Source organism: Thalassophryne amazonica, chromosome 3, assembly GCF_902500255.1.
Source record: "Thalassophryne amazonica chromosome 3, fThaAma1.1, whole genome shotgun sequence".
Classification (NCBI taxonomy): domain Eukaryota; kingdom Metazoa; phylum Chordata; class Actinopteri; order Batrachoidiformes; family Batrachoididae; genus Thalassophryne; species Thalassophryne amazonica.
The window spans coordinates 148,197,935-148,210,689 of record NC_047105.1 but is presented as its reverse complement, the minus strand read 5'-3'; the positions used below and the strand labels follow the sequence as shown (position 1 = coordinate 148,210,689).

Here is a 12,755-nt window from a genome sequence, read left to right as displayed (position 1 = left end):
ACAACAGATTACACAATAGATCAAAGGTCAAATTACAAGGTGTCATGTGGGCAGGCTCGAAGATAGGAGACGCCTGTCCAAAGCAGAACCGGAACCACACGATTTCCTCCGCCACCAGACCCCGGGAATACTGGAGCCGCCAAGTCCCGAACTCCCAAGTGGCCACTGCCTCCGCGTGTCGGACCTGGTACTGCTGGCGAGGAACAAAAACACAATTAAACGTGGGTGCGTCTGCACCCAGCAATCTGCACGGCAGGGAAGCTACCTCCACCTCTCGTTGGAGAAAAAGTCTGTTATCACTCACAAAAATCACAAAAAAAGGCTTTCTATCAAGCAGTCAGGCTGAGGATATTACCTTTCAGGTAGAACGATATCTCGGCAAAGAGGTGGAGATGACGTCTTGCTGATATACCGATGCAGATCAGATGAGTGGTGACAGCTGTCACAGGTGATGAGTGTCAGCTGTCACCCCGGCTGCTCCTGTGAGGCGGCAGCGCCCTCTGGTGCCTGGAGCCCGCACTCCAGGCAGGGTGCCCTCTGGTGGTGGTGGGCCAGCAGTACCTCCTCTTCAGCAGCCCACACAACACTTTTATTCTGTCTTAGAAACACAGGTTACGAAAAATTGTTTTGGTAAAAATCTGGTCTCCCAGTTTTATAACATGGTGGTTCAAAATCATAAGGAGAATTCTGAAAGTAAGAGACAAGAATGGATGCATGATTTACAAGAGGATATTTCACTTCCTGAATGGAGTAAAATATGCTTAAAAACACACACCCAAACTATCAACACTCGATTGAGAATGTTACAGTTTAATTGGATAATGTGAATTTATATCAATTAAATAAATTTGATCTCAATATTCCAAATCTATAAGTGCAACAAATACAAGGGTACATTATATCACTGTTTATGGAATTGTGAAGAGATTCAAAAATCTGGGATCTCTGTGTTAAGGTATGTCTCTCGGATCACATCTTCTCCTATGCCTTTATGCCCTAAGTTATGTATCTTAGGCATGTATCCAGAAGACTGCACTTTATCTTGTAAGGAAAGAAAAATGGTTGACCTATGTTTATTACAGGTCAAACGTTGGATTGCATTGTGTTGGAAGAATGTTGGTTGCACCTCAATTGACCATTGGTTAAATAACTTACATCAAGTTTGGCTCTTGAAAAAAATGACCTATATCACTGGAAAGAGAATGTCTGAATTACATGATATTTGGAATTTATTTCTGCAACTGTTAAAGAGTGGAGATGTGGGGGAGGCAGTGGGATAATGGGATAATGGAGGCTGGCTGGTTTTTGGTTGGGAGTGTATTATTATTATTTTTTTTTTTTCGGTATCATTAATGCTTCGATCTCTCCTTTATTTATTCCAAGTGTTTTTATTTGTGCCAAGTGTTGATGTTGTTCTAATTGTTGAATATTGTTGTATTAACTTTAGAAATCTCAATAAATATATGTTTAAAAAAAAGCACATTTAAAAAACACAATTAAAAGAGTAAAAGAAATATTAAATATTAAAAGAAATAAAAAGCATAATGACAAATATAGTCCCTAAATGAGAGGGAGAACAGATGCATCTTCAATCAAATGGCTTTAAAAGTGTCCACCAAATCTGACTGCTTTATAGATGTTGGAAGACTGCACCAGAGAACAGGGGCCCCATAAGAGAAAGCTCTTGGCCCCACAGATTTTTTATTCATACTAGGAACACAAAACAGTCCTGCATCCTGTGAGCGCAAGGCCTGGGCCGGTACGTAGGGTTTTACTAAGTCAGCCAGGTAGGATGGTGCCAATCCATGAACCATTTTATAGGCTAGTAGGAGAACCTTAAAATCTGCTCTCACAGAGACAGAAAGCCAGTAAAGAGATACCAGAATGGGCGTAATGTGGTCAAACTTTCTGCTTCGTGTCAGTCGTCTGGCAGCAGCATTCTGAACCAGTTGGAGACCCCTAATGTTGGACTGCGGTAAACCAGAAAATAGGACAGTGCAATAATCCAATCTAGATGAAACAAAAGCACTATATACATTTTAAAAGATCTTGCTTAGTCTTCAAAATGTTAAATGCCTCGCCCCACCCCCTTTGGGTTACTTCATCAAATGCCGCTCCTCTTGCAGCCTGGCGGCCAGAACAACTTGAGCATCTGACCGAGGCGACTGCGTCATGCCATGTAGACGCTGGCCAAATCTGGTGCGTCTGTCTGTCAAGGCGTTTGTTGTCAGACTGGACAGCCTCTGTCCATCTTTGCTCCTCAGAATCAGCTTTTCCTGGGTGCTGCTTTTGTACCAAATCATGATTGCAATCACCTGTTGGCATCACCTGGTAACATTATTATTTAATCATTTATTTATTCATTTGTTTGCCTCATTACGTGTCCAGAATTGCCCCGTATCAGCTTCTCCAGAATATGCTGCAGACTGGAAATGTAGAATGAAGTTTTTTCCATTTTCTAAACTTCTTTCTTCCATATAAGGGTAAGAGGGGCGAGAGGCGTAGTGCACCGTGGACAGGCTGCAGTCTGTCACAGGACCAACACACACTCACACACACACACACACACACACACACGTGAACTCACACCTACAGTCAACTTACGGTCACCTAACCTGCATGTCTTTGGATGTGGGAGGAAGCTGGAGCAGCGGGAGCGAACCCAAACACAAACATGGGGAGAACATTCACATAGAATGTTCCCAGGTGGGAAGCGATCCCATGACCTTTTTGCTGTGAGACAGCAGAGCTAACCACTAAGCCAATGAAAATGAAACTATTTTACCAATCCATTACAATATTACACTGAACAAAAATATAAATGTTTTCATGAGCTGAACTCAAAGATCAAAAACATTTTCTACGTACACAAAAGACTCTCAGATATTGTCCACAAATCTGTCTAAATCTGTGTTAGTAATCTTTGCCGAGATAATCCATCCCACGAGACGGGAGCACAGGTCTCGCAAAATGTAAGTAGTTTATGGATCAAGTACTGCAGAAAATCTTGATAGCAAACCCTGTTACCGCAAAAATGTTTTTGTTTTTTTTTGGGGGGGGGGGGGGGTCACTATAGCCTGTGAACCGCCTCTGGTGTCAAGCACTCAGTGTCTCCGGGGACATCGGCAGGTGGGGAGTTTGACTGGGATGGTCCACCTGTCAAATGGTAACAAAGGCGTCAAACCGGGGGGACAGAAACCCCCGCCGGACACACCGGAAAAGTTAGAAAGATATTCACACCTTTAAAGTTCACGGCTCAATAAATATGAAGAGAAACGTTGTAGAAAAACAAACAACACTAGTTTCTCACCTCAGGAAGGGAGACAACAAGCTGCAACCTTATTTTTATCCGTATGAGCCGTCCTCTGAGCAGACAGATGAGAAATGGAAGTGCAGGGACCGTCTACAAAGTGAGAAACGGCAGTGTAGGGACCGTCAACAAAGTGACAAACGGAAGTGCAGGGACCATCTACAAAGTGAGAAACAGAAGTGTAGGGACCGTCTACAAAGTAAGAAACGGAAGTGCGGGGACCGTCTACAAAGTGAGAAACGGAAGTGTAGGGACTGTCTACAAAGTGAGAAACGGAAGTGTCGGGACCGTCTACAAAGTGAGAAACGGAAGTGTAGGGACTGTCTACAAAGTGAGAAACGGAAGTGTCGGGACCGTCTACAAAGTGAGAACCGGAAGTGCGGGGACCGTCTACAAAGTAAGAAACGGAAGTGCGGGGACCGTCTACAAAGTGAGAAACGGAAGTGTAGGGACTGTCTACAAAGTGAGAAACGGAAGTGTCGGGACCGTCTACAAAGTGAGAACCGGAAGTGTGGGGACCGTCTACAAAGTGCAAAAACAAGACACCAGAAACACTCAATGAAGGTGTGTCACCAAATTCACTGAACACATCAGTGGAGTCCTGCTGGTTACACTACAGCACTCAGTTTGGAAAAAAAATGGCTTTTTGACAAATTTAAGGTAGTGTTTAAATTTTAGTTTATATGTAATGAGTCGAAAATACATAAAATGTAAATTTCTGAAATATTTTGAAAATAAACGTTTTCATGAAATTCTAATTTTTTAAGATGCACCTGTACATGATCAAATGAAATGATGTTGACGAATCAAAACATGACAGTCTTTGTGTCGTGGTGTCTGCAGTGGAACAGACGCTAAAGGCCGGTCACACGGCACACGGCGATCGCTGAACAAAGGAAAAAACTCACAAATTATTGAGAAAAAGTGGACGAATGAGCCGGCACGTCTCCTATCACCAAAAAGCCTGCGAGTCCAGAGCACATTAAAGAATGAAACAAAACAGAAACTAAAAAGAAAAACAAAGTGAACGATGACCTTGATGCTTTTGAGCAAAATCAAAACAAAACATTTATGATGACGTGACAGCAGGTATCAGACTGAGCGCCAGCCTGTGATCATTTCTGCAACCAACATGCACTCTCCACAGCACCTGCAGGTGCAAGTTCCTGTTGTGTTGACAACAGGTTTGTCTTCACAAAAACGCACATTTGCATTCCGTCTGTGGCTGGAACGTTGCAGTTTTCTAATTGGTGGTAGTGTGATGTTTGGAATTTACCACATTGTCTGTTTGCATTTTTGTCTTCAGCTCCAACGGTGGCCCCCAGTGGGCTTGGAGGAGGAGGAGGAGACCGGAATGAACTCATTATTACCTGGACGGTGAGTAGATGGCTGTGTGTAAGCAGGGGGGCCTCAAACCCAGAACCCAGTTCATAGCTCAGTTCTCTACTTCTCCAGCCCATGGCCAGGGAATACCAAAACGGAGATGGCTTTGGCTACATCCTGGCATTTCGAAGAAAAGATACAAGCTCTTGGACAGTGGTCCGCATTCCCCACGTGGAGTCATCAAGATTTGTGCACTACAACGAGAGCCTGCTGCCGTACACGGCCTTCGAGGGGAAGATCAAAGCCTACAACCGCAGAGGAGAAGGTCCCTTCAGCCAGACTGCTGGGATTTACTCTGCAGAAGAAGGTGAGTCACTCTGTCCTTGAAAGGAGAACCAACTCTCTGTCACAAGGTTATGCAGTGAAAGCTTCTGCAACCATGACGGACGCTCAGATGTCTTTGCTGACCATTTAGTTCAGCATTTATTAAAAGAAAACAGGCGAAGTAAACTTGCCGTTTCAAAGGAAAAAAGGAAGTCAAGATATCACAAAACTTGTCTGGTTCCGGTTGAGCACCCTTCACAATAAAACATTTCTGGTTTTCCAAAATAAATCATTCAATGCTCAGAATACATTCCTCTGTACCTTATTGTAATTAATGTACAGTCATGTTAAATTCAGTTAATAATCATGTAAACTGTATTCTCATAACATACAACTGTAAATAAGTCACAACAGTCCCCATCTCCAGTTCATGGACATGCTCACAGTTTGAAACCTTGCAGGGTCCAGGAGGGTGTCTGTGGTGATATTCTGGTTATTGGTTCTGTGGTCCGGCTAATGGATGGATTTTATTCATATAAGTGATGAAACACTGTTCAAGAAACAGCAGTGCTGCGCCGGGAGTCGGTGGCACTGGTGCGTATGTGTGTAAAGCACGAACGCACCGCACACACGCCTTCTGTGTGAGTGCAGCTTTAGATTGTAGGACTGCACTTTCCCCAGGAGACGTTGCACCTATTTCCTCCACTTGGAACTCGCATTTTAACACAGTTGCCCTTGGAGACGACTTTAACAAGGGACAGGAACTCAGTGGGGACTGTACCTGTGTTCCCAGGACCCTGTGGTCCTCACAGTAGAGAACCTTGACCTTTACCAAGCTCCTGCCACACACAGAAAAGCCTGTTTCTTTAATTATAAAACTGTTTAATATGGTGACTGACTCGTGCCAGGACAGGTTGTGGTTGGTGGTGGTGACTTTTTTGGCTGAAAGAAATATCACACACAAACACTAAAGCTGCTGTCAGAGTGTTCTGTGGTCGTGCTCTGTGTTCTGTGGTTGTACTCTGTGTTCTGTGCTCCTGCTCTGTGTTCTGTGGTCCTGCTCTGTGTTGTGTGGTCCTGCTCTGTGTTCTGTGGTCCTGCTCTGTGTTCTGTGGTCCCGTTCTGTGTTCTGCGGTCGTGCTCTGTGTTCTGTGGTCGTGCTCTGCGTTCTGTGGTCGTGCTCTTTGTTCTGTGGTCCCACTCTGCGTTCTGTGGTCGTGCTCTGTGTTCTGTGGTCCCGCTCTGTGTTCTGTGATCGTGCTCTGTGGTCGTGCTCTATGTTCTGTGGTCGTTCTCTGTGTTCTGTGGTCATTCTCTGTGTTCTGTGGTCATTCTCTGTGTTCTATGGTCCCACTCTGTGTTGTGTGGTCCGGTTCTGTGTTCTGTGGTCGTGCTCTGCCTTCTGTGGTCATGCTCTGCCTTCTGTGGTCATGCTGTGTGTTCTGTGGTCATGCTATGCGTTCTGTGGTGTGCTCTGCGTTCTGTGGTTGTGCTCTGTGTTCTGTGGTCGTGCTGTGTGTTCTGTGGTCGTGCTGTGTGTTCTGTGGTCGTGCCCTGTGTTCTGTGGTTGTGCTCTGCATTCTGTGGTCCTGCTCTGTGTTCTGTGGTCGGGCTGTACATTCTGTGGTCGTGCTCTGTGTTCTGTGGTCATGCTGTGCATTGTGTGGTCGTGCTGTGCGTTCTGTGTTCATTCTCTGTGTTCTGTGGTCATGCTCTGTGTTCTGTGGTCATGTTGTGCGTTCCGTGGTGGTGCTGTGCGTTCTGTGGTTGGGTTGTACATTCTGTGGTCGTGCTCTGTGTTCTGTGGTCATGCTGTGCGTTCTGTGGTCGTGCTCTGTGTTCTGTGGTTGTGCTCTGTGTTCTGTGGTTCCGCTCTGTGTTCTGTGGTCGCGCTCTGTGTTCTGTGGTTCTGCTCTGTGTTCTGTGGTCGTGCTCTGTGTTCTGTGGTCGTGCTCTATGTTCTGTGGTTCCACTCTGTGTTCTGTGGTCGTGCTCTGTGTTCTGTGGTCATGCTGTGTATTCTGTGGTTGTGCTCTGTGTTCTGTAGTTGTGCTGTGTGTTCTGTGGTTCCACTCTGTGTTCTGTGGTCGTGCTCTGTGTTCTGTGGTCGTGCTCTGTGTTCTGTGGTCGTTCTCTGTGTTCTGTGGTCATGCTCTGCGTGCTCTTCTAGTTTGTGATCAATCTGATTTTAATGGTTTTTGTATGTTTATTTGTGTCATGTTCAGATTCACATCAAAAGGATTTTTGTATTTTTTTTAGAACAGTGGTTTTCAAACTGTGGGGGGCCCCAGAGTTCTTCAGGGGGGAGCGAGGGATAGTTACTATGAACCAGTTCTTTTCAGTTATTGTTAAGAAATGATTCAATCCACCAATATCAATAGCCTTTTTCCTTAACGATTCCATTATCGGTCCTTCGGTCCTTGTTGGGGGTGTTTGTCGGGAAAATGATCATTTCTCTACATTGATTACAGACCCTGCAGCTGCTCTCTAATCAACCACTGCTGTAACGGCTCCACTTTGAAGCTTGAAACAACAAAGCTGTGCTCTGCATTCTGTGGTCGTGCTCTGTGTTTTGTGGTCATTCTCTGTGTTCTGTCATCATGCTGTGTGTTCTGTGGTCATGCTCTGTATTCTGTGGTGCCGCTCTGTGTTCTTTGGTTGTTCTCTGTGTTCTGTGGTCGTGCTCTGTGTTTTGTGGTCGTGCTGTGCATTTTGTGGTCGCTCTCTGTATTCTGTGGTCATGCTCGGTGTTCTGTGGTCGTGCCCTGTGTTCTGTGGTCGTGCTGTGCGTTTTATGGTCGTTCTCTGTGTTCTGTGGTCATGCTGTGCATTTTGTGGTCGTGCTCTGTGTTCTGTGGTTGTGCTCTGCGTTCTGTGGTCATGCTCGGTGTTCTGTGGTCGTTCTCTGTGTTTTGTCATCATACTGTGCGTTCTGGGGTCGTTCTCTGTGTTCTGTGGTCGTGCTCTGTATTCTGTGGTGCCGCTCTGTGTTCTTTGATCGTTCTCTGTGTTCTTTGGTCGTGCTCTGTGTTGTGTGGTCATGCTCTGTATTCTGTGATCCTGCTCTGCGTTCTGTGGTCATGCTCTGCGTTCTGTGGTCGTGCTCTGCGTTCTGTGGTTGTGCTGTGCGTTTTGTGGTCGGTCTCTGTGTTCTGTGGTCGTTCTGTGCATTGTGTGGTCATGCTCTGTGTTCTGTGATCCTGCTCTGCGTTCTGTGGTTGTGCTGTGCGTTTTGTGGTCGTGCTCTGCGTTCTGTGGTTGTGCTCTGCGTTCTGTGGTCATGCTCTGTGTTCTGTGGTCGTGCTCTATGTTGTGTGGTCGTGCTCTGTGTTGTGTGGTCGTTCTCTGTGTTGTGTGGTCGTTCTCTGTGTTCTGTGGTCGTTCTCTGTGTTCTGTGGTCCCGCTTTGTGTTCTGTGGTCCCGCTCTGTGTTGTGTGGTCCTGTTCTGTGTTCGGTGGTCATACTCTGTGTTCTGTGGTCGTGCTGTGCATTTTATGGTCGTTCTCTGTGTTCTGTGGTCATGCTCTGCGTTCTGTGGTCATGCTCTGTTTTCTGTGGTCGTTCTCTGTGTTCTGTGGTCATGCTGTTCGTTCTGTGGTCGTGCTCTGTGTTCTGGGGTTGTTCTCTGTGTTCTATGGTCGTGCTCTGTATTCTGTGGTGCCGCTCTGTGTTCTTTGTTCGTTCTCTGTGTTCTGTGGTCATTCTCTGTGTTCTGTGGTCCCACTCTGTGTTGTGTGGTCGTGCTGTGTATTCTGTGGTTGGGCTCTGTGTTCTGTGGTCGTGCTGTGTGTTCTGTGGTTGTGCTCTGTGTTCTGTGGTTCCGCTCTGCGTTCTTTGGTCGTTCTCTGTGTTCTGTGGTCGTGCTCTGTGTTGTGTGGTCCTGCTCTGTGTTCTGTGGTCATGCTCTGTGTTCTGTGGTCCCGCTCTGCGTTCTGTGGTCATGCTCTGTGTTCTGTGGTCGTGCCCTTTGTTGTGTGGTCCTGCTCTGTGTTCATTGGTCGTTCTCGGTGTTCTGTGGTCGTTCTGTGGTCGTTCTGTGTTCTGTGGTCCCCCACTGTGTTCTGTGGTCCCACTTTGAGTTCTGTGGTCCCGCTTTGTATTGTGTGGTCCTGTTCTCTGTTCTGCGGTCGTGCTGTGCATTCTGTGGTCGTTCTCTGCATTCTGTGGTCATGCTCTGTGTTCTGTGGTCGTGCTATGTGTTTTGTGGTCATTCTCTGTGTTCTGTGGTCATGCTGTGCGTTCTGTGGTCATGCTCTGTGTTCTGTGGTCGTGCTGTGCGTTTTATGGTTGTTCTCTGTGTTCTGTGGTCATGCTGTGTGTTCTGTGGTCGTGCTCTGCGTTCTGTGGTCATGCTCTGTGTTCTGTGGTGGTTCTCTGTGTTCTGTCATCATGCTGTGCGTTCTGGGGTCGTTCTCTGTGTTCTGTGTTCTGTGGTCCCGCTCTGTGTTCTGTGGTCCCACTTTGAGTTCTGTGGTTCCGCTGTGTGTTGTGTGGTCCTGTTCTTTGTTCTGTCGTCGTGCTCTGCGTTCTATGGTCGTGCTCTGTGTTCTGTGGTCCCACTCTGCGTTCTGTGGTCCCGCTCTGCGTCCTGTGGTCGTGCTCTGTGTTCTGTGGTCTTGCTCTGTTTTCTGTGGTCTTTGCTCTGTTTTCTGTGGTCATGCTGTTTGTTCTGTGGTCGTGCTGTGCATTCTCTGGTCGTTCTCTGCTTTCTGTGGTCATGCTCTGTGTTCTGTGGTCGTGCTATGTGTTTTGTGGCCGTTCTCTGTGTTCTGTGGTCATGCTGTGTATTCTGTGTTGGGCTCTGTGTTCTGTGGTTGTGCTGTGTGTTCTGTGGTTGTGCTCTGTGTTCTGTGGTTCCGCTCTGTGTTCTTTGGTCGTTCTCTGTGTTCTGTGGTCGTGCTCTGTGTTGTGTGGTCCTGCTCTGTTTTCTGTGGTCATGCTCTGTGTTCTGTGGTCCGGCTCTGCGTTCTGTGGTCATGCTCTGTGTTCTGTGGTCGTGCTCTGTGTTCTGTGGTTGTGCCCTTTGTTGTGTGGTCCTGCTCTGTGTTCATTGGTCGTTCTCGGTGTTCTGTGGTCGTTCTGTGTTCTGTGGTCCCCCACTGTGTTCTGTGGTCCCACTTTGAGTTCTGTTGTCCCGCTCTGTGTTGTGTGGTCGTGCTATGTGTTTTGTGGTCGTTCTCTGTGTTCTGTGGTTGTGCTATGTGTTTTGTGGCCGTTCTCTGTGTTCTGTGGTCATGCTGTGTATTCTGTGTTGGGCTCTGTGTTCTGTGGTCGTGCTGTGTGTTCTGTGGTTGTGCTCTGTGTTCTGTGGTTCCGCTCTGTGTTCTTTGGTCGTTCTCTGTGTTCTGTGGTCGTGCTCTGTGTTGTGTGGTCCTGCTCTGTGTTCTGTGGTCATGCTCTGTGTTCTGTGGTCCCGCTCTGCGTTCTGTGGTCATGCTCTGTGTTCTGTGGTCGTGCTCTGTGGTCGTGCCCTTTGTTGTGTGGTCCTGCTCTGTGTTCATTGGTCGTTCTCGGTGTTCTGTGGTCGTTCTGTGTTCTGTGGTCCCCCACTGTGTTCTGTGGTCCCACTTTGAGTTCTGTGGTCCCGCTCTGTGTTCTGTGGTCGTGCTGTGTGTTCTGTGGTCGTGCTGTGTGTTCTGTGGTCGTGCCCTGTGTTCTGTGGTTGTGCTCTGCATTCTGTGGTCCTGCTCTGTGTTCTGTGGTCGGGCTGTACATTCTGTGGTCGTGCTCTGTGTTCTGTGGTCATGCTGTGCATTGTGTGGTCGTGCTGTGCGTTCTGTGTTCATTCTCTGTGTTCTGTGGTCATGCTCTGTGTTCTGTGGTCATGTTGTGCGTTCCGTGGTGGTGCTGTGCGTTCTGTGGTTGGGTTGTACATTCTGTGGTCGTGCTCTGTGTTCTGTGGTCATGCTGTGCGTTCTGTGGTCGTGCTCTGTGTTCTGTGGTTGTGCTCTGTGTTCTGTGGTTCCGCTCTGTGTTCTGTGGTCGCGCTCTGTGTTCTGTGGTTCTGCTCTGTGTTCTGTGGTCGTGCTCTGTGTTCTGTGGTCGTGCTCTATGTTCTGTGGTTCCACTCTGTGTTCTGTGGTCGTGCTCTGTGTTCTGTGGTCATGCTGTGTATTCTGTGGTTGTGCTCTGTGTTCTGTAGTTGTGCTGTGTGTTCTGTGGTTCCACTCTGTGTTCTGTGGTCGTGCTCTGTGTTCTGTGGTCGTGCTCTGTGTTCTGTGGTCGTTCTCTGTGTTCTGTGGTCATGCTCTGCGTGCTCTTCTAGTTTGTGATCAATCTGATTTTAATGGTTTTTGTATGTTTATTTGTGTCATGTTCAGATTCACATCAAAAGGATTTTTGTATTTTTTTTAGAACAGTGGTTTTCAAACTGTGGGGGGCCCCAGAGTTCTTCAGGGGGGAGCGAGGGATAGTTACTATGAACCAGTTCTTTTCAGTTATTGTTAAGAAATGATTCAATCCACCAATATCAATAGCCTTTTTCCTTAACGATTCCATTATCGGTCCTTCGGTCCTTGTTGGGGGTGTTTGTCGGGAAAATGATCATTTCTCTACATTGATTACAGACCCTGCAGCTGCTCTCTAATCAACCACTGCTGTAACGGCTCCACTTTGAAGCTTGAAACAACAAAGCTGTGCTCTGCATTCTGTGGTCGTGCTCTGTGTTTTGTGGTCATTCTCTGTGTTCTGTCATCATGCTGTGTGTTCTGTGGTCATGCTCTGTATTCTGTGGTGCCGCTCTGTGTTCTTTGGTTGTTCTCTGTGTTCTGTGGTCGTGCTCTGTGTTTTGTGGTCGTGCTGTGCATTTTGTGGTCGCTCTCTGTATTCTGTGGTCATGCTCGGTGTTCTGTGGTCGTGCCCTGTGTTCTGTGGTCGTGCTGTGCGTTTTATGGTCGTTCTCTGTGTTCTGTGGTCATGCTGTGCATTTTGTGGTCGTGCTCTGTGTTCTGTGGTTGTGCTCTGCGTTCTGTGGTCATGCTCTGTGTTCTGTGGTCGTTCTCTGTGTTTTGTCATCATACTGTGCGTTCTGGGGTCGTTCTCTGTGTTCTGTGGTCGTGCTCTGTATTCTGTGGTGCCGCTCTGTGTTCTTTGATCGTTCTCTGTGTTCTTTGGTCGTGCTCTGTGTTGTGTGGTCATGCTCTGTATTCTGTGATCCTGCTCTGCGTTCTGTGGTCATGCTCTGTGTTCTGTGGTCATGCTCTGCGTTCTGTGGTCGTGCTCTGCGTTCTGTGGTTGTGCTGTGCGTTTTGTGGTCGGTCTCTGTGTTCTGTGGTCGTTCTGTGCATTGTGTGGTCATGCTCTGTGTTCTGTGATCATGCTGTGCGTTCTGTGGTCGTGCTCTGCGTTCTGTGGTTGTGCTCTGCGTTCTGTGGTCATGCTCTGTGTTCTGTGGTCGTGCTCTATGTTGTGTGGTCGTGCTCTGTGTTGTGTGGTCGTTCTCTGTGTTCTGTGGTCGTTCTCTGTGTTCTGTGGTCCCGCTCTGTGTTCTGTGGTCCCGCTTTGTGTTCTGTGGTCCCGCTCTGTGTTGTGTGGTCCTGTTCTGTGTTCGGTGGTCATACTCTGTGTTCTGTGGTCGTGCTGTGCATTTTATGGTCGTTCTCTGTGTTCTGTGGTCATGCTCTGCGTTCTGTGGTCATGCTCTGTTTTCTGTGGTCGTTCTCTGTGTTCTGTGGTCATGCTGAGCGTTCTGTGGTCGTGCTCTGTGTTCTGTGGTCGTGCTCTGTATTCTGTGGTGCCGCTCTGTGTTCTTTGGTCGTTCTCTGTGTTCTGTGGTCATTCTCTGTGTTCTGTGGTCCCA

The 12,755-nt window shown here is 47.4% G+C and overlaps 1 protein-coding gene across 1 annotated transcript in view; it reads left to right on the top strand.

The window, feature by feature from the left end:
* Positions 1 to 12,755, top strand: part of cntn2 (contactin 2) — a 344,973-nt gene that overhangs the window by 221,192 nt on the left and 111,026 nt on the right. The window contains 2 exon segments of the mRNA XM_034167507.1: positions 4,617 to 4,687; positions 4,766 to 5,000. Coding sequence (XP_034023398.1) covers positions 4,617 to 4,687; positions 4,766 to 5,000 — 306 coding nt within the window.